Raw genomic sequence first — 21944 nt, 5'->3', positions numbered from 1 at the left:
ATCACGTGTTTCTCTCTAGACATGAATAGGAAACTAGATCAGATCAGAACTACTGTCACGTCCTGTCAGGAATTTAATTCTATACAAAACAAAACCATTCAGTTCGCTGATATTTGGGGAAACACACACACACACACTAAATTCATGCACGTGTACATTTGGGTGTGTACACAAAAACTCTCACGTGACATGACGTAGTGTGGAAGCATCTAAAATGTTTATTGATGGTTGACTGAAATCCTCAAATAAATGCGCGTGCACACACACACACACACACACACACACACACAGGTACCTGTACATATATTCTCCAACCCCTTTATTAAAAACGCATGCATGTAAATGGTCAGTGAGTACACCATCTCCTCCGAAAATATTGGAACACAGAGCCGGTTCTTTTGATTTTGTTTCACACTGAAGAGATTTGGGTTTGAGATCAGAATCTGAATTCGATGATGGATCATAATTTCAGATAAATTTCCTGATATTTACGTTTTGATGTGTTAAACAGCTTAGAGCATGTCCCCTTTTGCAGCAGGCGAGCAAAAGTATTGGAACAGACATCTTAACGCGAATAACACTACATATTTGGTTGCGTCTCCTTACTTTGAGTAACTGTATCACGCTAATGAGCCAGTGATGATGATCAGGTCCTTTCTTTCTCCACACGGTCTTTCCATCACTTTACTGGAGGTTCACCTTGGTTCCAGAGTTTTTGTGGCTCATCTTTGTATTTCTTTGTGAACTCTACTCTGACTCTTCCTGCTGATGAGAGGTTTACAGCATGTGGTGTGGTTTGTGTATTTCTGCTCACAAAGTCTCCTTTGAGTGAGAGATTGTGATTCCTTCACCCTGCCCTGTGGAGGTCATCGATGATGTCACTGACTTGTTTTCAGGTTTTTCTTCACAGCTCTCTGTGTTTCTGTCATCAGCTTCTGTTGTTTTCCTGTTCCGTGTCTGGTTGTTCATACACCAGTGGTTTCTCTCTCTCTCTCTCTCTCTCTCTCTCTGTCTCTCAGAATACTCCAGATTGTTGTATTTTTGACGCCCAGTGCTTATTCAGTGGCTCTGACGCTCTTTCCCTCTTTTCTCAGTTTCGGAATGTCTTGCGTTTCTCCTGTAGACAGCTCTCTGGTCTTCATGGTGGTTTATCTGCTTTAACAACAAACGCAGTGTTCACAGGGGAAACCCAGAGCTCAGACCAGGAGCACATATTCAGTGCAATTAATTATTTAATCACTCTGACAAGAAACACTGGTCAGCTACATGTTCCAATATTTTTGATCACATGAAAAATGGGTGGGTTAAAAAAAATACTCTAAGCTGTTTAACACATCGAGAGATAAATATCAGGAAGTGAAAGTAAAATTCTCATCTCAAACCCAGATTGCATCAGTGTACAGTACAAACAATAAAACTGACCTTGTGTTCCAGTAATTTTGGAGGCGTGTGTGTGTGTGTGTGTTATATACTATATATCCGGTAAGAGCAGAGGAGGGGGGCTGAGTGTGTATGTGAATAATAACTGGTATACACAGAGCCGTATTATTGACTGTCACTGCTCCCGGGATCTGGAGTCTCTGTCAGTGTTGTGCAGGCCCTTTTACCTGCTGAGAGAGATAAGTGTTGTCATTCTGACTGCTGTTTACATCGCCCCTGATGCTAATGCTAGCGCTGGACTTGCCCACCTTCACCAGCTCATCAGCAAGCAGCAGAAACAGCACCCTGAGGGGGTCCATGTGATTGCAGGGGACTTTAATCAGGCGAGCTTAAAGTCAGTACTCCCTAAATTCACTCAATATGTGAATTGTGCTACCAGGGGAAACAATATTCTTGACCATGTTTATTGCATTTTAAAGCATGCCTACAGAACAGTGGTTCTCCCCCATCTGGGCCTCTCAGATCATCTCTCTCTGCTTCTCCTCCCTGCTTACACCTCTCTTAGGAGGACAGCTAAACCCTGCATTAAAACCATCACAACATGGCCCGACAATGCACTCGCACTACTCCAAGACTGTTTCTCAAATACTGAATGGTCCCTGTTTGAAAATCTGGATCTTCAGGAGTACACAGAAACTGTCCTTTTCTATATTAACACATGTATTGATAATGTAACTGCAAATAAATGAATTCGGGTATTTCCAAATCAAAAACCATGGATGACGTCGCAAGTCCACCAGTTCCTCACAGCACGGGACAGAGCCTTCAGATCAGGGGACAGAGCACTTTACACCACTGCTAGGGCTGGTTTGAGGAGGGGGATTAGAATGGCCAAGCTTGCATATAAAGATAAGACTGAAGATCTGGTCACGGATAACAATCCGAGGAGAGTATGGCAGGGGCTACAACATCTTACTAACTACAGAGGCAGCCATACAGCAGCTACAGCAGCAGACGGAGCCCTGCTGGCAGAGGAGCTAAATAACTTCTTTGCCCGCTTCGAGACCAGAAGCTCCTCCTCCACAACATCCCTGGACACCACAACACCTGCCTTCACCGTTGAACAGCATGAGGTGAGGCAGGTCTTTAAAATGGTGAACTCCAGGAAGGCTGCTGGCCCTGACAGGGTACCGGGGAAGGTACTCAAAGCATGCTGCAATGAACTCGCTCCTGTCTTCACCAACATCTTCAATCTATCTCTCTCCCAGGCTACCGTCCCCCCTTCTCTAAAGTCAGCAATAATCATCCCTGTTCCCAAGAAATCATCTGCAAACAGTTTAGCAGACTACAGCCCGGTGGCCCTTACCCCTCTCATAATGAAGTGTTTTGAAAGACTGGTGCTAAAACACATTAAAACCTGCTTCCCTTCATCCCTGGACCCATATCAGTTTGCTTACAGAACTAACCGGTCCACAGATGATGCCATTTCCATTATTCTCCACACTGCCTTGGAACACCTGGAACACAAGAACAGTTACGTCAGGATGCTTTTTGTGGATTACTCTTCTGCTTTGAACACCATCATCCCAGACATCCTGATTCGTAAACTGCTGATCCTTGGCCTCCCTCCACCCATCTGTAGGTGGATCAAAGACTTCCTGACTAACCGTCCCCAGTCCGTCAGAGTCGGCCCTCACATCTCATCTTCAATTGCACTCAGCACCGGCTCACCTCAGGGCTGTGTGCTGAGTCCCCTCCTCTATTCACTATACACATATGACTGTACATCTTCATCTCCCTCCATTTCTGTCTTTAAATTTGCAGAGGACACTACTGTGGTTGGACTCATTACAGGCAGCGATGAGTCTGCCTACAGGCAAGAAGTCCTGTGCCTGTCCAAGTGGTGCTCTGCAAACAACCTCATCCTCAATGCCACAAAAACAAAAGAACTGATAATAGACTTCAGGAAACACAACATAAACCATCAGTCTCTCCTCATTAATAACGTGTGTGTGGAAACAGTGAACTCATTCAAACTTCTGGGCATCCACATCACAGACAACACAACATGGTCACTAAACACACAGGCAGCGGTAAAGAAAACTCGACAACGTCTTCACTTCCTGAGAGCACTCAGGAAAAACGATCCGTGTCAGAAGCTGTTGGTGTCTTTCTACAGGTCGACTATAGAAAGCATCCTGACATGCTGCATCTCTGCGTGGTTCGCGGGGCTCTGCTGCCGATAAGAAAGCTCTGGAGAGAATCATAAAGACAGCAGAGAGAATCATCGGCTGCCCCCTTCCCTCTCTGTCAGACACCGCACACTCCCGTGTTCTCTCCACAGCACGAACTATCATCAAGGACGATTCTCACCCAGGTCACCATCTGTTTGAACTGCTGCCCTCTGGCAGGCGCTGTAGGTCCATCAAACCCAGAACCACTAGATTCATAAACAGTTTCTTCCCGTATGCCATAACATACCTCAACAAACAGAAATGACAACTGCCTAAGCCACCCTCTCACTTATGAACTCTTCACGTTGTATTTTTTATTCTTGATTGCATTCTGTATAGATGTTGTTGTTTTTCATTGTTTTATTGTTCTATTTATTTAATTATTTTACTATTTATTGATGGTATTGAGTACCGAGTTGGAGTAGCAGCATAATTTTGTTGTACTTGATGTATAATGACAATAAAGGCATTGAATTGAATTGAATTGAATTGAATTAAATTGAATTGAATTGCGTGTGTGTGTGTGTTTTATACTATATATTGTGGATATTTAAACTGAGCTGAACATAAGAAAAGGGAAGAAAATGAGAGCAGAGTGTGAGAGAGGCAGAGAGGGACGGACGGACGGATGGATAGGTGGGAGGGAGCAGATGACATCGGTGGCTTGGTGTAATAACGAAGAACAGCAATAAAGCTGGAATTGAAGGCGCTGAGATCGCTGCCTGGGGGATCGAGAACCGAGCAGCCGTGAGCGCGGGGGAGACGAGGCCTGCATATAACGAGTGTGTGTGAGAGACATGCAGGTGGAAGACAGAAGCATTCCGCAGATCTCAGATATTGGTTTAGTTGCTTACAGAATGAATCATTTCACCACAAGTATGATAAAAGGCTGCAGGTGTGTGTGTGTGTGTTGGAGAGCATGAACACTGATAGGGTGCACAGATGGGTCAACAGGGAAACAGTCCTCTCTCTGACTCTCTTTTTGTCTCTCATTTCTTTCCTTTTTCTTTCTTTCCTTCCTTCTGTCTCTCTTTTCTCACTATTCCAATTTATCATCGGAACTCTCTCTCTCTCTCTCTCTCTCCCCCCATCCTGTATCCGCGTGTTTATCATTAGCATCACGTCTCCGTGTCTCTGTACTCCACTCCTCTCTGCCCGATGACGCCACTGAGCACTCTTGTGATTTATAGATTTACCCATAATACACTTGGGCTGTGATACACTACTCAAGGTGAGGCGTATCGAGGTCACATCGTGCACAGATTAAAGAAATGCCTCGTATCTGTTTAAGAGGACGTCAGTGTTCCTGTGCGGAATATTTTATTATTCCTTTGATTAATGTAACAGTTTTCCTGTTCGGAATGTCAGAGTGTTCCTGTGAGGAGCAGTGCAGTATTCCGGTTAGGAATGTCTCAGTATGCCGAGGAACATTTGCTGACAGGAATATGACAGAATTCCAGTTTTTGAAGTGATCTCTGAGGAACATCAGGGTGTGACTTTTAGAAATGAAGCGTTCCAGTGAGGAACATCATGGTGTTCCACTGCAGAAAGCTAGAGATTCTGAGAGAATTTTGCGCTCAGTAAGAGTGTGGTTCAGTGTCCTGTGTGTGTGTGTGTGTGTGTGTGTGTGTATTAGGGAGCAGAATGAAGCCTTTGAGAGAGGGAGAGAGACTTTCCCAATAAATCTTCACTATTTACACTCTTCTGATCCGCCTTTTATTGAAGATGTTGACATTGTGTGTGTGTGTGTGTGTGTGTGTGTGTGTGTGTGTGTGTGTGTGTGTGTTGCAGAGACAGTTAGCGAGTTTGCTAACAGATCTTGGGCTAACTAGCTCAGCTCTGCTCATTTATGAGAAACTGGAACTTTGGGAAGATGCCGTCATCTGCCTGGAGCAAATGGGCCAGCATGGCAAGGTACACACACACACACACACACACACACACAAACAACCACAACATTTTGGGTACAAATTGAAGCTAAGATGCTTTTTATAAGTCAGATGCCTAAATATGATGTCATTGAGCAGGTAGTGACATCATCACTCATCTGCCTTTCTCTTTTTGCCATCCATGTGTGTTTTCTTTTTCTTTCTTCTTTTCTTTCTTTTTTTTAAAATATTTTTTCATATTCTTTTTCATCATCTAGCCATTCTTTCTTCTTGTTTTTCCTTTATATGCTCTCTCTCTCTCTCTGTCTCTCTCTGTCTCTCTCTCTCCGTCCTTTCTACTTCCATTTGACATCACTGACCTCTTCCTCTTCCATTTTTCATCTGTCATACTTGGTTACATCAAGTGTGTGTGTGTGTGTGTGTATGTGTGTGTGTGTGTGTGTGTGTGTGTGTGCGTGTGTGTGTGTAAGGATAATGTTGAAAAGTATCCCCCCCACCATCTGTTTTATTATGTTTTGCACTATTTTGATTGTTTTTCATTTTATCGATTGCTTTTATTATTGTATTTGTTGTGCGGTGACCTTGAGTGTCCTGAAAGACGCCTATAAATAAAATGTATTATTATTATTATTATTATCTCACACAGATATAAAAGTATGGCTACTAACATGCATGACACCCCCCCACCCCCCCACACTCTTGACCTAGCCAAGTATGACACACACAGAAGAAACACTTATATGGATTGATGTGCATGTATATTGATCCACTTACCCATAAACTTGTAGGTAGACACACACACACACACACACACACACACACACACACACACACACTGCTCAGTACAGTTTGAGTTATTTTGCTGCCTTATTCCGTTACAGAAGCGCTCTGTGTCCCAATCTGATTAGAGACACGCACTCGGGTCAGTAGACACACAGTCTGAGCTAAAAGCTCCAGCGTCAGGATGAAGTCCAATACGAAGTGAGCGAGAAATTCTGGTGCAGAACCAACTGCAGACTCCACAACAGAGTGTGCTGATGAGTTTGAGGTCGAGTGTGAATTCACGTGTGAAAATGAATGTGAGCTGAATCACGAAATAAAGTATTAAACTCGTACAAAACAAACATGAGCTGGACAGTGACTCTAAAATATAAAGTCACATATGGACAGATTTTTATACTGTATTAGGAAGTGGGGGAGGGTAAAAGGAAAGGGGGGTAAAGTCAAGTAAGGATGGGGGTGGGGGGGTGAAGTCAAGTATTTGGTGGGGAGCCAAAGTGGAGCATCGGGCGAGGAGCCGAAGTGGAGTATGGCCTGGAGAATGAAGAAGTACAGGTTGGGGTGAAGTTGGGAAAAACTTGAGGATGTTGAGTTGTACATGAAGTTGTGGGGGGGGGGGTTAAATCAAGTGTGGATGACTGGGTGGCAGAAGTCAACTCTAGACTGGAGGGTGAATTTGAGTGTGTTTTGTGGTTGGGGGGGTGAAGTTGAGTAGGCATGGGGTGGGGGAGTTGAATATTGAGGTGAAGTCTAGTATGGTCTGGAGCATGAAGGAGTATGGGCTGGTGGTGAATCAAGTATAGTCTGTTGATGTGAAGTTGTAAATGAATTAGCGGAGTGAAGTAGAGTATGGCCTGGGGGTGGGGGGGTATTGTCGAGTATGGCCTGGGGGTGGGGGGGTATTGTCGAGTATGATCTGGGGGTGGGGGTATTGTCGAGTATGGCCTGGGGGTGGGGGGTATTGACGAGTACGGCCTGGGGGTGGGGGGGTATTGTCGAGTACGGCCTGGGGGTGGGGGGGTATTGTCGAGTACGGCCTGGGGGTGGGGGGTAATTGTCGAGTACGGCTTGGGGGTGGGGGGTATTGTCGAGTACGGCCTGGGGGTGGGGGGTATTGACGAGTACGGCCTGGGGGTGGGGGGGTATTGTCGAGTACGGCCTGGGGGTGGGGGGTAATTGTCGAGTACGGCTTGGGGGTGGGGGGTATTGTCGAGTACGGCCTGGGGGTGGGGGTATTGTCGAGTACGATCTGGGGGTGGGGGGTATTGTCGAGAATGGCCTGGGGGTGGGGGTATTGTCGAGTATGATCTGGGGTGGGGGGTATTGTCGAGTACGGCCTGGGGGTGGGGGTATTGTCGAGTACGATCTGGGGGTGGGGGGTATTGTCGAGTACGGCCTGGGGGTGGGGGTATTGTCGAGTACGATCTGGGGGTGGGGGGTATTGTCGAGTACGGCCTGGGGGTGGGGGTATTGTCGAGTACGATCTGGGGGTGGGGGGTATTGTCGAGAATGGCCTGGGGGTGGGGGTATTGTCGAGTATGATCTGGGGGGGGGGGGTATTGTCGAGTATGATCTGGGGGGGGTATTGTCGAGTATGGCCTGGGGGTGGGGGGTATTGTCGAGTATGGCCTGGGGGTGGGGGGGTATTGTCGAGTATGGCCTGGGGGTGGGGGGTATTGTCGAGAATGGCCTGGGGGTGGGGGGTATTGTCGAGTATGGCCTGGGGGTGGGGGGGTATTGTCGAGTACGGCCTGGGGGTGGGGGGGGGTATTGTCCAGTATGATCTGGGGGTGGGGGTATTGTCGAGTATGGCCTGGGGGTGGGGGGTATTGACGAGTACGGCCTGGGGGTGGGGGGGTATTGTCGATTACGGCCTGGGGGTGGGGGGTAATTGTCGAGTACGGCTTGGGGGTGGGGGGTATTGTCGAGTACGGCCTGGGGGTGGGGGTATTGTCGAGTACGATCTGGGGGTGGGGGGTATTGTCAAGAATGGCCTGGGGGTGGGGGTATTGTCGAGTATGATCTGGGGTGGGGGGTATTGTCGAGTACGGCCTGGAGGTGGGGGTATTGTCGAGTACGATCTGGGGGTGGGGGGTATTGTCGAGTACGGCCTGGGGGTGGGGGTATTGTCGAGTACGATCTGGGGGTGGTGGGTATTGTCGAGTACGGCCTGGGGGTGGGGGTATTGTCGAGTACGATCTGGGGGTGGGGGGTATTGTCGAGAATGGCCTGGGGGTGGGGGTATTGTCGAGTACGGCCTGGGGGTGGGGGTATTGTCGAGTACGGCCTGGGGGTGGGGGGTATTGTCGAGTACGGCCTGGGGGTGGGGGGTATTGTCGAGTACGGCCTGGGGGTGGGGGGTATTGTCGAGAACGGCCTGGGGGTGGGGGGTATTGTCGAGTATGATCTGGGGGGGGGTATTGTCGAGTATGGCCTGGGGGTGGGGGGGTATTGTCGAGTATGGCCTGGGGGTGGGGGGTATTGTCGACTATGATCTGGGGGTGGGGGGTATTGTCGAGAATGGCCTGGGGGTGGGGGGTATTGTCGAGTATGGCCTGGGGGTGGGGGGTATTGTCGAGTACGGCCTGGGGGTGGGGGGTATTGTCGAGTACGGCCTGGGGGTGGGGGGGTATTGTCGAGTACGGCCTGGGGGTGGGGGTATTGTCGAGTACGATCTGGGGGTGGGGGTATTGTCGAGTACGGCCTGGGGGTGGGGGGTATTGACGAGTACGGCCTGGGGGTGGGGGGTAATTGTCGAGTACGGCCTGGGGGTGGGGGGTAATTGTCGAGTACGGCCTGGGGGTGGGGGGTAATTGTCGAGTACGGCCTGGGGGTGGGGGGTAATTGTCGAGTACGGCCTGGGGGTGGGGGGTAATTGTCGAGTACGGCCTGGGGGTGGGGGGTAATTGTCGAGTACGGCCTGGGGGTGGGGGGTAATTGTCGAGTACGGCCTGGGGGTGGGGGGTAATTGTCGAGTACGGCCTGGGGGTGGGGGGTAATTGTCGAGTACGGCCTGGGGGTGGGGGGTAATTGTCGAGTACGGCCTGGGGGTGGGGGGTAATTGTCGAGTACGGCCTGGGAGTGGGGGGGTATTGTCGAGTACGGCCTGGGAGTGGGGGGGTATTGTCGAGTACGGCCTGGGGGTGGGGGGTATTGTCGAGTACGGCCTGGGGGTGGGGGGTATTGTCGAGTACGGCCTGGGGGTGGGGGGTATTGTCGAGTACGGCCTGGGAGTGGGGGGGTATTGTCGAGTACGGCCTGGGGGTGGGGGGGTATTGTCGAGTACGGCCTGGGGGTGGGGGGGTATTGTCGAGTACGGCCTGGGGGTGGGGGGGTATTGTCGAGTACGGCCTGGGGGTGGGGGGTATTGTCGAGTACGGCCTGGGGGTGGGGGGGTATTGTCGAGTACGGCCTGGGGGTGGGGGGATAAATTGAGTATGGATGACTGGGTGGCAGAAGTGAACTATAGACTGGAGGGTGAAGTTGAGAATGGACTGAAACATGAAATCTTTTAGACTTGGGGGTGAAATAGAGTCTGTTTTGGGAGTTGGGGGGGTGAGGTCAAGTATTAACTCAGGATGGGGCAGTTTGTCGTTGAGTATGGACCGGGGGCGGGGGTGAAGCTGAAGCTGGATCAGGGGATGGATGTGTTATCAAATATGGACTGGAATGTGAAGTCATGTAACAATTCAGGTGAATTTAAGTATGAATTGAGCACAAATTGGAGAACAGACCCGAGTGTGAGATGAAGTGTGGACTTGATGGTCAGGTGAAGTTCAGACTGAGGAGTGAAGTGGAGTATGAACTTGAGTGTGAAGTTGTGTCTGAGCTCAGAAACTGGTGTGCGCTTCACTGCCTGGGATGGAACTGAATAACTGCTGTCTTTTTTCTTTATCTTCTCTATTTTTCTCGCTTTGTCCTCTTTCCTGACTGAAAAGATGAATGACCTCATCTTCTGAAAGGCAGCACAATCTGAAGAAGAGCAGAGAGTAAAGAGAAGGGCAGAGAGATTCAAGTACTGTAAAGAAAAGGAAGAAAATAGATGGATAATAGGAAATAAAGAGTAAAGGAGGAAAAGGTTGGATCAAATAAAAGGGTAAGTTGAAGAGATGAAGTGTATTTGGCCTGTTCTCCAGGGCCCTGGCCCCCGGGGCCCTTTCCTGAGGTATATGTCAGAGTTGCAGTTCTCGTTCCATTTGGTGCAGAATGACCCTTTAAATTATGCATGAGACTGGTGCATTGTGGGTCAGCGGGCCACATGTAAATCTGTCAAGCTCAAGCAGGGAGAATGGATGTGTGTGTGTGTGTGTGTGTGTGTGTGTGTGTGTGTGTGTGTGTGTGTGTGGAGAAAAGACTGAGGGGAAATGTGAACAAGGCTGAGGAGGGTGAAATGTAAAAGATCGACAGGAAAAGGAGCTAATGTTCTCCAACCCGCGTGAGCTAATTACTCAGGAATGTGCAGGATCTCGTGGCTCGTATCGCGCTGTAAAGCGACTCCATGGCGTTGTGGCTGTTTGTGACAGAATGAAACAGATATGAATTGCTATGGAGTTGTTTGTGTTCATCATGAAGCTGGTCTTGATCCTGCAGAATACTGACAGGAATTTGGGTTTTTTTCATGCAAGTTCCTGATAGAGTGGTAGTAAATTACACATGTTGAGAATCTGGAGCGGCTCGATTCCTTCGCCAGGAAAACAGGCCGTTTCTTGCCCAGATCAATTCCCTTTCCCAGCGACCTACACAAGTGGATCGAACCAATCTGGCAGCGTTAAAGGGGGAAACCTGCTCTCCGTTGAGAAGGTGCCGTTACTCACAAGTTGGGTGGTTTCATGATTCATTGCACTTTAATGCCTTTTTCCAGCACGTGACTAATCACAATACTGTCACAGAACTATCGGACTTCCATTGTTGGGCTGTTCGGAATCTAAAGTTCTTCCAAAGGCTACAGCGTGTTTATGGTTTTATGGGCAGCAAAGGGAGCTTTTGGCTTTTTTTAGGGTTTTGTTTTGGGGCTTTAAGAGTTTTGGTGCTTATTCGGGGGTATTTAAGGGTGAGTGATGGGTATTCAGGTTTAGGGATCATATGGGACCATGATGCTGTTTGGGTCTTTATAGTTGGAGGTGGGGTGTACATTTCTTTTGGTGTTTAGGGTGGGGAGTGTTGGGGTATTTTACTGGGCTTTAGCAGTGATTGTGTTTGTTTGGGAGTTTTGATGTTTACTGGGGGTCATTTAAAGGTATTTAGGGTCTTTAATGGGAAGATGATGGACATTTTATGTTTATGGGTGATTTGTATGTTTATTTAGATGTATTGAGTGGTTTCAAGTATTTGTTATGAGTATTGCCGCTTTTCCACTACAAACGCGGCTGAGTCGGGCTGAGCCGTGCTGTGCTGAGTCGAGCTGAGCGGGGCTGTTGGAGTTGCATTTCGACTACAACCGTGCTGAACCGTGCTGGCTGGAAGTGGGTGGACACATTGGGTGGAGTTAGCGAAAGTGGGTGGACGTCACGTGATGTCGTTAAGCAGCGCAAACAGTGACATCAGTGACCTTTTAAGTGGTAGTCTCACGACCCGGATAGTAAACAATAAACATGGAGGACATGGAGTCGTTAGTGTTGCTGGTCTTGGTGCTGTGGCTTGTTGTCACCAACAACGCCAACAGACACTGGCAAGAGCGTATAGATGAGGCGAGGCGCATAAGGCTCCCGAAATTCTCATAATTCGTAATTCTCCTTCTTCCGGGTTTACGGTGTTTACAGATCCAGCGTGCTCGCGGGGCGTGTGTGGGCATGTGAGGACACTCCTCCTCACCAATCAGTGCACAGGGGAGTGTCTGCTCACGCCCCTAGCCTCACTCAGCTCGGTTTGGCTCACTTCAGCCCCACTCCAAAACCGTGCGAGTTTTGGGGGCTAAGCAGGGCTGAAGCGAGCTGAGCCGTACTGTAATGAGGTAGTCGAAACACGAGCCGTGTCGGGCTGAAGTGAGCTGAAGTGAGCTGAAAAAGGGTAGTGGAAAAGGGCCATATGTGATCTCTTGAGAAATGTTTAGGGGTCTTTGGGGTTTTGAGGTAGTATGTGGGTAGTTATGGGGAATTTTGGGGTGCTTGGGGTTTTAGTGTTGATTGGGGTTGTTTACTTTTTTAGGAGTGATTTTGGGTATTTTTGGTTTGTTTGGTATTGGTGGTATTTATTGTTCTTTAGGTGTGATTGTAAGGACTTACTGGGTTTTTAGGACAAATTGGTGGTATTTAGTGGTGTATATTGGGTTCTGTTGGGGGGCTTTGGGTAATTTGGAGCATCTGTGTGTGTTTAGGTGTGTGTATTTGGGTGTGATGATGTGTTGAGGGTATGTAAGTGTTTAGTGGTTGTTGAGGGGTATTTGGGTATATGAGGTGTGTGTGGGGGATTAGAGATAGCTGATGGACATTCAGGTGAATTCTAGAGAGCTACTGCGCTTTTAACGATGTATGAGAAGTATTCATTTAAGGGTTTAAGGGTTTGTGTTAGATACAGCTGAGTGGATCTGGTGTCTGTTTCACAGGCGGAGGAGATATTGAGGCAAGAGCTGGAGAAGAAGGAAACGCCATCTCTTTACTGTCTCCTGGGCGACGTGTTAAAGGATCCGCAGTATTACGATCGAGCCTGGGAGCTCTCCAAACACCGCAGCGCTCGGGCACAGAGGTCCCGAGCCCTCCATCACCTCCGGAATAAAGAGTTCCAGGAGTGTGTGGAGTGTTTCGAACGTTCGCTGGGCATCAATCCTATGCAGGTATAGACACACACACACACACGTGCATACATAGTACATGATTCTGTAGAAAAGAGATTTCAGTGATAAAACTCAGTGACGGTGAAGACGGAGGTGGAAAAAGAGGACGGAGATGAAGGGGATAAAGGTGCACTGCAAAAAAATTGAAAACTGAACTTGAGGAGAAAATTCCTTAACACTAGTGAAATGATCTTGCTGCATGGACGGATAATTTTACTTGACAAGACATCTTAGAATCAGTTGGTTACAGTCTAGAACTAGTTTTAATAATCTCAGAGTTGGTGTCTTGTTTTCTTCTACACTGCAAAAATTAAATCTTAAGTTAGAATATCTTGAATATAGTTGAAACGATCTCGCATTTCCTATTAGAAGAAAACAAGACACCAACTCTGAGATTATTAAAACTAGTTCTAGACTGTAACCAACTGATTGTAAGATGTCTTGTCAAGTAAAATTATCCGTCCATGCAGCAAGATCATTTCACTAGTGTTAATGAATTTTCTCTTCAAATTCAGTTTTCAGTTTTTTTTGCAGTGTGTCCACTTTCCTCCAGTGATGAAAATAATTTTTTTGCTCTTTTTTAACAATTTCTATCCCTTACGCAGTGTGAGAGTCGGCCAGCGAGCCACAATAAGGCAGTGTAATTTAGCGGCATTGGGCTGCAACGACCCCGGTGTGATCTCTCACTCGCCCTCACTAACCTCCACCAATGAGAGGGGGATTAAAAACAAGGGGGAGGAAGGGAGGGATAATGGGATGGCTACAGAATAAGAAGCAGAGAGATGAGAGAGAAAGACAGAGAGAGAAGGGAAGAAGAATGCTAAGCCTTGATGTTGGAGAAATGGAGAGACTGAATGAAGAAAAAGGATGGAGGGAGAGATGAAAAAGATTAGACAGATGGTCCACCCATCGCATGACCATAAAAAATGTGCAAAATCACATAACGGCAAAAGAGATTCATAGAATTAATGAGCTTAATCAGTAATTTATAATGCACCCCCCCCTTTCTCACTGTTCATTTTTGTTGAGGAACTGAACATGTGTGTGTGTGTGTGTGTGGGGGGGGGGGGGGGGGGGGGGGTTAACTGTACAGTGTAATAGTGGGTTAGTGTGTGTGGGGGGGGTTTAGCTGTACAGTGTAATAGTGGGTTAGTGTGTGGGGGGGGGTTAGCTGTACAGTGTAATAGTGGGTTAGTGTGTGTGGGGGGGGTTAGCTGTACAGTGTAATAGTGGGTTAGTGTGTGGGGGGGGTTAGCTGTACAGTGTAATAGTGGGTTAGTGTGTGTGGGGGGGGTTAGCTGTACAGTGTAATAGTGGGTTAGTGTGTGGGGGGGGGGGTTTAGCTGTACAGTGTAATAGTGGGTTAGTGTGTGTGCGGGGGGGGTTAGCTGTACAGTGTAATAGTGGGTTAGTGTGTGTGCGGGGGGGGTTAGCTGTACAGTGTAATAGTGGGTTAGTGTGAGGGTTATTAAATGTTTTGGGGGTTTTAAGGGTATTTTGAGGTCGTCTGGAGGGCGTGTACTCGGTCTGTAGGAATGTGGGAAATTGAAGGGTGATGAACGCTGAGGCCGGCCCCTGAATGCGGTGTTTGTTACTGAGGTATAATGGGGGGATGTGGGGCGGGTTGCAGTTTGGGGTATTTATGGTGGTGCTTATTGTGTGTTTGAACTGGTTTGTAATTTGTTTATTTGGTTGGAGAAATTAAGATCTGTATATTTAAGGTTTCTCTAAGTGGCTGTAGGTATTAACCGTGTTTTAATGGTGTTTGGGGTATTTACAGATTTTACAGTTTTTGGGCGCAGAGGGTAGAAAGGAGCGTGGGGTGTTTGGAGGATCTTTTGATGTTTTTTTATTCATTAATAGGTCAAGTTTACTGGATTTGGGGTTATGGGCATTTAATGCATTAAAGACATCTAACAAGTAAATCTCTCTCTCTCTCTCGCTCTCTCTCTCTCTCTCTCTCCCTCTCTCCCCCAGTTGGGGGTTTGGTTCTCTTTAGGTTGTGCGTATTTTGCATTGGAGGGTTATGAAGGAGCCGCTAAAGCCTTCCAGAGGTGTGTGGGACTGGAACCAGATGTAAGTCACATGACCTGCTCTGTGGGTCACATGACCTTTTCCTTTTGCTTAGTTTTAAATGGTGAAACAGTACGAGTTAATTTCTCTTTTATTGTAAATCCAGAACTCTGAGGCCTGGAATAATCTGTCCACAGCCTACATCAAACTGCGGAAAAAGTAAGGGAGAGTGAACAGAGGGATAGATGGATAGACAGTTTAATAGATGGATGAGTTGTTGATTGGGTGGATGGATGGATGGATGAGTTGTTGATTGGATGGATGAATGAGTTATTGGATGGGTGGATGAGTTGTTGATTGGATGGATGGATGGATGGATGGATGGATGGATGGATGGATGGATGGATGGATGGATGGATGGATGAGTTGATTGGATGGATGGATGAGTTGTTGATTGGATGGATGGATGGATGGATGGATGGATGGACGGATGGATGAGTTATTGGATGGATGGATGAGTTGTTGATTGGATGGATGGATGGATGGATGGATGGATGGATGAGTTATTGGATGGATGGATGAGTATGACATGTTGGTGTGTTTTTGCTTGGACAGAGAAAAGGCTTTCCACACACTGCAGGAGGCTCTGAGGTGTAACTTTGAGCGCTGGCAGATCTGGGAGAACTTCATCGCCGTGTGCATCGATGTGGGCGAGTTTGCTGAGGCCATTCGAGCGTATCACCGTCTCCTGGACCTGAGGGACAAGTACAAGGACGTAGAGGTGAGAGGGGACGGAGAGCTTTCAGGTTTAGCTTTGCTGTCCAGTAACAGGTGTGTTGTGTGTGTTGAGAGTAATTCAGTGTAACCGTTGTCTTTTAAAGAGAATTTGAAAATTCGTCTTTTTATTCACCATTTAATGAAAATACCTTTGTTTTGGTAGATGTAATTGCATTTTAATTTTAGACAATTATTTTAATTACTATTTATTATTTTTATGTATTCTTAAAATTATTTATTGACTTTTAACCTGTTTATTTTTGTACTTATCTTTTCACTTCTTTTATTCTGTGTTCTGTATGAAAAATGTTTAATAAAGAAAGCTTATTATTATTACTGAAAAAGCACACACACACACACACACTTTACATGAAACACTGGTGTGTGCACGCGCAGGTCTGATTGAGTTGGATGTTAAAATGATATCACAGTCACGCTGCAGCAGCACACACCTGAGAGTCATCGTGAATAAAAAACATTGGCACAGTGGGACATGAAAAAGTCAGAGTAGTCGTTAGTGTGTGTCTCAGCTGCAATTAACACAAGATAACGAACAAAAACACATAACACTAGCGCTAACAATTTCTTGGACCAGTTATCACACCAGCTGCTGTGGGATACGAGCCGCTTGTTTTATCATTCCTCATTTTTACGTCTTTCTGAACATCAACCACGCTTTATTGCCCATTTCTCATTTTCTGCCCTGTGTGTGATAAATGAAAAAATGGATGTAAACAAGTGAAAAAACAACAGATTAATCTTTTCAGGGAAGCGTAGGATCTTAATTCGACGCAATTAAATCAAAAGGAGCCGTAGTTGATGCTCTGAAGAGCAGGAGGTGTGTGTGTGTTTGGGGTTAGTGGGTGTCCAGGGAAAGGGAAGAGGCGGCTCAGGTGTTTGTTCAGTTGTGCCTCATTACGTTCTCTAATTATCAGTTTTTATTACATTTTACAAACAGGACGTGTGAAAACAGAGACATATCATATACTGCAAGTGAAACTTACACGCAAAGGCCACGCCTCCTTTACTGGGACTGACAGAGACCACACCTCCTTTACTATAAGAGACTGGGACTGACCAATAGAGGAGTCATACTTTCCTTACTGAGATCGATAAACACAGGCCACGCCCCCTTTATAAAAAGTGAGATATATAGGTCACACCTCCTTCACTAGGACTGACAGATACAGAGGCCACACCTCCATTCCTGAGACAGACAGATGGAGGCCACACCACCTTTCCTGAGACAGATGGATAGAGGCCACACCTCCTTCCATGAAACACACACAGAGGCCACACTTCCTTCCATGAGACACGCACAGAGGCCACACCTTCCATGGGACAGACACAGGGGCCACACTTCCTTCCCCAAGACTAATAGACACAGGCCACACCTCCTTCCCTGAGACTAATAGAGTGAGGCCACACCTCCTTCACTGAGACAGACAGATACAGAGGCCACACCTCCTTCCATGAGACAGTCAGATAGAGGCCACGCCTCCTTCTCTAAGACTAATAGATTGAGACCACACCTCCTTCCATGAGACAGACACACAGGCCACGCCTCCTACCCTGAGACTCACAGGTACCTGTTTGTCTCCTGCAGGTTCTGGAGATTCTTGTCAGGGCGGTGGTTGATGACCTGCCTGATCACCGTGGCAACCGGGCATCCAATCACAGAGCCAAGTTGCAGGAGCTGTTCGGCCGAGTCTCTGCCAGCTGCAGCACTGACGCCCAAATATGGAAGCAGTATGCCCGTCTCTATGGCGACGGTCATAGCGATAACAAAGAGGAGAACGAGAAGGTGGAGCTTGGAGAACTCTCTTGCCCCACCCCTTCTGTCTTAAAGAAATGTTAATCAGTTTAACGGATTTATTTATTTATTAGACCATTTTAAGTGTGTGTATGTGTGTGTGTGTGTGTGTGTGTGTGTGTGTAGGCACTACACTTCCTGTCTAAAGCCCATCGGTGTGAGATGCAGAAATCAGGCTGGGAGAAAGACCCAGGCAGCTTTAAGGACGTGATAAAGGGAGCCGTAGACATGGCCGCTGGTGAGAACACTCACACGTTCACATTTAAACTCATCTCATCTCATCATCTGTAGCCGCTTTATCCTGTTCTGCAGGGTCGCAGGCGAGCTGGAGCCTATCCCAGCTGACTACGGGCGAAAGGCGGGGTTCACCCTGGACAAGTCGCCAGGTCTCACATTTAAACTGATTTTAAATATTCAAATGAGCATGTGTTTGGATGTTAATGAGCGTATACAGTCGTATTTCTACACACAGTGTGAAGATCACGAGGAGCAAAAATCATTTCATCAGCGATTAGTTTTAACTTATTTACATACAGGAAGTGTTTATTATTGTTAAAGTTCAACAGTAACTCAAAAAAACGGATTCCAACAAATTCCTAGGTGAGGCTGCTTAAAATTAATGGCACCCTCTATACAAAGTGTTCTTGTTCTCGCTGTTGATGTGCGTCTCTGCAGTAATGTTTCAGGAGTAGACTTGTGTGTGTGGTGCTGTTACAGGAAAATAATCAACTACACAGTGGAGTGAAACTAAAGTTACTCTGAAGTTGATTATTTTCCTCTAACAGCACATTCTTAAGTGTTTTATTCCTCTCACGCCACAGCAGTTTACCCACAATTACCACTTTATTGATTAAAGAATGACAGGCCATTCCATTTTTATCCATTTATAGGTACAGCTAATATTCAGTTAGTTCCTGTTCACTGATGTTATAGCAGCTACAAACAGTTCTCTCTCTCTCTTTCGAAGTTAATAAGACAAAAAAAAAAGCAGCTTGTCATATTTTTTTAACCAAGAAACTGCAAAGATGATGTTGGAAAACTTTTGGAAAAGTTCCAGTTTCACTTCTGACTGTTACAGAGCACTGACACTGGAGACTCCTTCCAGAAACGATGCACAAACACCTGCTTACTCTGGAGAAAACGTCACCTTATTAACAAAAACGCACCTGCTGTTACTATGGAAACAATAATGTATCAGAGCGAGAGAGTTAATACAAACCTGCACTACAGTCAGAGCTGCTGTCATAGAAAACTAATCAACACCTGGCGACCAATCAGAGTCCAGAACTCACCAGTGCTGTGATGTCAGAAAACTTAGTGTTGGTGTAAAATAAAAACAAAAAAACCCTTTATTTAGTTTTTAGTTTATCAAAAAAGAAATAATGGGTTACAGGAATTTACATAAAAATAACGAGTCGAGTTTTAGTTCTGCGTACAAGAGACATTTAGCAATGAAAACAGAGTTTTGAGACAGAGTTACATCATGTGCCTTAAAGTAGATCATAAACATTTCAGCGTGAGTTTATTTCTGTTTGGCTCAGTAAATAACGGGAAAATATCGTAAAGCGTGAGCTGTGTTCTGAAACCCGAATAAAACCAGAGAGCAAAATGCAGATGTGCGCGATTTCGTTATTAGACAATCTGTAAACCTGCCTGTCTGGAAGTTATTGTGAGTTTGCTGTGTGTGTGTGTGTGTGTGTACTTAGATGGAAACTGGTCTCTCTTGCTGTCATTGCCATTTAATACACACACACACACACACACACACCCCTCCACCTTTTGTCCTTCAGGGTCTTGCTGTTGATCTTAGTGATTTATAAAGGAGCTGATGTGAGATAATGGGCCGTCCCAGCTACACCATTCTGTGTGTGTGTGTGTGTGTGTGTGTGCGCGCGCGCGCATGTCAGCGTGTTTAAATGTGTCATTTTTCATGCGTGTACATTACTGTGTAGGTGCTTTATTATGTGTTTTATACATTATACTATATATATATATATATATATATATATCTGGTGTGTGTCAGAGAGAGAGAGAGAGAGAAAGGGCACTTGGCTGATGCATTCTGGGAAATATTCTACTCCATCTGAAGAAAGCCACATGTGTGTGGGCGCGCGCGCACACACACACACAGTGCTGGTTTTAGTTTGTCTGTGTTCCCTGTGTACTTACCTGATGTGCTTCTACTGTATCCCACTGCAGACCTGCTGTGTGTGCTTACCCAATCTGCAGCCCCTGTACGGTTCCCGGCTCTGCGCTGTGTGTGTATTGCCTACCTGATGTGTGTCTACTGTATAGTTACCCAATCCGTGCCCTGTCTGTCGTTACCTGCTGTGCAGTTCCTGTGGAATTCCCGGCTCTGTGCTCAGTGTGTGGTGATGTGATGTGATGTGATGCAGCCAGACGTGATCGCTCACTCTGTGCGTCCTGCATGGAATGTGTTGGACTGGTGTTTGGTGTACCGTGTTGGTCATGTGACCCTGACTGTCCTGGACAGCCGTGAGGCAGGTTTAGATGTTCACAGACGAATCATCCTGGTTTCTCTCTGTAACTGTATGCCGTCGTCATGGTTTGCTCGGTCTGTCCCCTCATGGAACAGCGCCACCCAGAGTCTCTGTTTATAAACATGCCTTGTGGATGTGTAACGGCGAGTTCAGAGGACGTACAGAACCGACGCCCCGAACACGGTTCATTACCGCTGAGATGAGCAGAGTGTTGGAGAAAGGTCACGCTCTCATCAGTGTCCTCATCCTCATGAGAACTCTGTGTGTGAGAGTGAGAGAGAAACAGAGAGAGAGATTTCACTTTGAGGTGCAAAACGATGTCATCCAAGTTCAACAGGACAAACAGAATGAGAAGAAATATTACACACACACACACACACACACACACACACTCTCACACAGTGGCACTTTTACTGACCCCGGTGCCCTTTAAGCCCCAGAACTCTCACTGTCTGTGATGTTGAATGTCGAGCCCCTGAGCTGAAGGTGTTTAATAACGTCCCTCCCTCTCCCTCTCCCCCCAGTGTGTGTCCGCTGTAGCAGGTTGAAGTCGAATCCCCAGGAAGCGCTGCAGTTGCTCTCGTCGGCTCGCCTCAGCCTGAAGAGTTTAGCCACTAAAGCTAAAGTCAGTAGCTTCAGTCTCTTCATCACTTCATCCTCACTTTCTCTATTTCCACTAAGATTTGTATTTTTATTAATTCACCTGGCTTTAACTCACATTGTTATCTTGTGATCACTTGAATACTTGGCTCTTATTGATCATCCTTCACCTGCTATGTTTAGCTTCTTCTCATTAGATTAGTTCTCAGGATTTGCTCCGCCCACTTTACACTGCAAGAGCAGAAATATTCATGTCAGCACTTTATTAATAAAGTCACCAAAGTTTTTACAGACAGATATAATGGAAAGAACTCATAACCTGGTGTTTGATCTCCATAGCAACTCTACACTGATGTAGCAACGGGACGCGTTCACGATCAGCTCCAAAACGATGTGACCCAACTGGAGCAGCGAATCGCCGAGCTACAGGACCTGAGCGCCGAGTTGCGCAGCCAATCAGAATAAGGTTCCCTCCAAAACCCCGCCTTCTGCTCCTCCCCCTTCCCCACACTATACAGTGTCGGATAAAATGTGCGAATAAACTGCGAGTCATGAAAATTCAGAATAAAGTTTTTTTTTGTATTGTTTGAACAGACTCCGCCTTTTTATTTCTCCAAGGTGAGGATGTGTATTGAATGAATGAATGAATGAATGAATTTATTTTTATTTCGAACATGTATAAAAAATGTATGTAACTATTTGTACGTACAAAAGAAAGAAAACGAGAAATTAAAAAAAATAAAATAACATAAAGAGCTAAGACATTACAAAACACCGCACATTGTTCGAAAAAGGAGTGGGAAGAAGTACAATACTTTTTTAATTTCCCACCCCTTTTTAACTACCCCGAAATCCAAACTACATTAATACACCTATAAAAATATATACCATATATACACTTCATGAATATCTATATAAATATATAATTACAAAAATATATACTACATACCATATATACACTTCATAAATATCTATATAAATATCTCATCTCATCTCATTATCTGTAGCCGCTTTATCCTGTTCTACAGGGTCGCAGGCGAGCTGGATCCTATCCCAGCTGACTACGGGCGAAAGGCGGGGTTCACCCTGGACAAGTCGCCAGGTCATCACAGGGCTGACACATAGACACAGACAACCATTCACACTCACATTCACACCTACGCTCAATTTAGAGTCACCAGTTAACCT

General features: G+C 46.3%; 1 protein-coding gene across 1 annotated transcript in view; it reads left to right on the top strand.

The window, feature by feature from the left end:
• The window catches only part of ttc27 (tetratricopeptide repeat domain 27), a 95274-nt gene extending 73931 nt beyond the window's left edge, over positions 1-21343 (top strand). Inside the window, exons 12-20 of the mRNA XM_060933226.1 lie at positions 5406-5528; positions 12825-13052; positions 15030-15128; positions 15232-15284; positions 15681-15846; positions 17449-17646; positions 17782-17893; positions 20681-20781; positions 21096-21343. Coding sequence (XP_060789209.1) covers positions 5406-5528; positions 12825-13052; positions 15030-15128; positions 15232-15284; positions 15681-15846; positions 17449-17646; positions 17782-17893; positions 20681-20781; positions 21096-21221 — 1206 coding nt within the window. The 3' untranslated portion in view covers positions 21222-21343. The remainder of the gene's footprint in view (positions 1-5405; positions 5529-12824; positions 13053-15029; positions 15129-15231; positions 15285-15680; positions 15847-17448; positions 17647-17781; positions 17894-20680; positions 20782-21095) is intronic.
• The last annotated feature ends 601 nt before the right edge of the window (positions 21344-21944 follow it).

This window comes from Neoarius graeffei, chromosome 11 (assembly GCF_027579695.1).
Source record: "Neoarius graeffei isolate fNeoGra1 chromosome 11, fNeoGra1.pri, whole genome shotgun sequence".
NCBI lineage: Eukaryota > Metazoa > Chordata > Actinopteri > Siluriformes > Ariidae > Neoarius > Neoarius graeffei.
This window is presented reverse-complemented; position numbering and strand designations above follow the sequence as displayed.